The sequence below is a fragment of the Penaeus chinensis genome, chromosome 32 (assembly GCF_019202785.1).
Source record: "Penaeus chinensis breed Huanghai No. 1 chromosome 32, ASM1920278v2, whole genome shotgun sequence".
Taxonomy (NCBI): Eukaryota; Metazoa; Arthropoda; class Malacostraca; order Decapoda; family Penaeidae; genus Penaeus; species Penaeus chinensis.
The window spans coordinates 22,036,073-22,038,572 of NC_061850.1; the positions used below are offsets into that span (position 1 = coordinate 22,036,073).

Here is a 2,500-nt window from a genome sequence, read left to right on the forward strand (position 1 = left end):
CCCTCCCCCCTCCCTCCCCCTCCCCCCTTCCCTTCCCTCCCCCGTAACTTCTCAACTTGGTATTCACGTCAAAGTTCCTTGAGGGAGAGCACACCGCGTGTCTGTGCTCCCGTGTGCGTGTGTGTGTGCGAGTCTGTGAAGTAAAGCCGAAGTGAGATTTTAATTTTTTTTTCGGTCTCTGAAGCTTATTGAAAAATGGTTTATGCGATTTGTCATCCCGGTGCGTTTGAAAAGCGTGGAATGGAAATGAAATATTTGATATATGTTTGTGTTTCTGTGGTTGTTTTAATGTTTAAATTTGTTATTTTAATGATTTTCGGGAGTGAATTTGTTTTGTGTGATCCTGTGATGTGTTTTATTTCTTATTTAGTTTTCGTTCTTTTTACCTAACCAAATAATAGCAATGTGTTAGACAAGCCTTATTAAGAAAATATGAATCTGTGTGTGACAAAATGCAAATACTACAAAACAAGTTACATTTGTGTTGACAAGCATCCAGAAAAAATGAGAAATATATAAAAAAGAAGATGTAATTCAAAGCTCTAGTGATGACATTTGTTGAGCATCGATCTCCCACTGGAATTTTATTTGTTTCATTATTTATTGTATGACAGGTAAGGTTATGACAACTCTCGTGCTGCCACTCGTAAACTCTTTTCGTATCCTGAAAACATGTGCACTGTAATTATACATATTTTATTTTGATTCGTGGATAGGTATATATAAAAGTATATGTATATACATATATACATACAATGTATATATATATATATATATATATATATATATATATATAAGTATATATTATATATATACACATATATGTATGTATATGTATATATACATATGTGTGTTTGTGTGTGTGTGTGTGTGTGTGTGTGTTTACAGTATTTTGGTAACAGTAACTAAATTGATAATATCCGTACACTCATACACGTGTGCATGTGCTGTGGAAGTATTTCTTTGCTCTCGGTCACTCGTTCCACACTGCCGCGAATGCTGTAGAGGCCAAGGTCTGAATAAACGCTCATTTAGACCGTGGTAGAGGCTGGCCTGTGAGCGAGTGTCCTGCGCAGGATGATTCCCATAGGATGATTCTGGGTCAGGGGGCGGCGCCGGAGGGTCGCCAGCCTCCGGTCTTCTCTCCTCAGTGTTGGCCCATACGAAGCTTTGAGATATCGATCTATCTATCTGTCTGTCTGTCTGTCTATCTATCTACCTATCTACACACACACACACACACACACACACACACACACACACACACACACACACACACACACACACACACACACACACACACACACACACACACACACACATGATATGTATATAAGTATGTATACATACGTATATGTGTGGTTGTGTATTTCTTTGATGTTATTTTCAGAATACGGGCGAAATGTGTGATAAATTCCATAAATCGATATCATTACGAGAGAAATCTGTCATCTATCTGTCTGTATATATATCTCTTTGCCTGTCTGTTAGCCTGTCTGTCTTTCTGTTTGGCTGTCTATTTTTCTTTCTGTCTCTCGGTTTTCTCTTTACTCTTTTCTCTCGCTATTCTCTCTCTCTCTCTCTCTCTCCCTCCTCCCTCCCTCCCTCTCTCCCTTCCTCCCCCTCCTTCCATCTGTACTTGCCTCCCTCCCTCCTTCCCTCTGTCCCTCCCTCCCGGAAATCCAGCAACTGGACTCTCACTCCCCCCCCCCCCTCCTCCTCGCCTCCTCGCCCCTCCCTCCTCTTTTACCCTCCCTCCCCCCCCCCCCAGTACCGCACAAGTACCCCTCCCACGAGACCCGAGCGTTGTGTATCCTCAGAGAAGGTAGCGCCCACTCGTACCCTTTTATTTTATCCTGTTTCCCCTCTCCCTCTCTCTCTCCCCTCGCTTGACCCTTTGTTTTCCTCTTTCTTTCTCCTTCTCTCGTATCATGCGTTTTTTTTGTTTTTTTTTCTCGATTCTCTCTGTCTCTTTTTTTCTGCTTTTGATTTTTGCTTTCTCTCTCTCTCTGTCTGTCTGTCTTTCTTCTCTCTCTCTCTCTCTCTCTCTCTCTCTCTCTCTCTCTCTCTCTCTCTCTCTCTCTCCCTCCCTCCCTCCCTCCCTCCCTCCCTCCCTCTCTCTCTCTCTCTCTCTTTCTCTTTGTAGCTGTTCATCGTGTTTCCTGCTTCTCTGTCTGTCTGTTTTTTTTTTTTGTCTCTCTCTCCCTCTCCTTCTATCCCTTTCTCTCCCTTCCCTCTCTCTCTCCTCTTGTCCCTCGCTCTCCCTCTTTCCCCTTCCCTCCCTCCCCCCCCCCCCCTCTCTCCATCCCCCCCCTCCGTTTCGAATATAAACGCATGTCTTCCGGTCTTTTTTCTCCTCTTGTCTCTTGAAGTCCCTTTCATTTATTTATTTTTTGTTTTGTTTTTGTCTTTTTTTCTTGTCTTTTTTGGGGGGGAGGGGTGAAGATGTTTAAAATTTTATTTGTCTGTTTATTTTTTATTTTATTTATTTTTTTGTACA

General features: G+C 42.3%; 1 protein-coding gene across 1 annotated transcript in view; it reads left to right on the plus strand.

The window, feature by feature from the left end:
• LOC125042467 overlaps positions 1 to 2,500 on the plus strand; it is a 36,586-nt gene that overhangs the window by 20,965 nt on the left and 13,121 nt on the right. Inside the window, exon 4 of the mRNA XM_047638105.1 lies at positions 1,036 to 1,152. Coding sequence (XP_047494061.1) covers positions 1,036 to 1,152 — 117 coding nt within the window. The remainder of the gene's footprint in view (positions 1 to 1,035; positions 1,153 to 2,500) is intronic.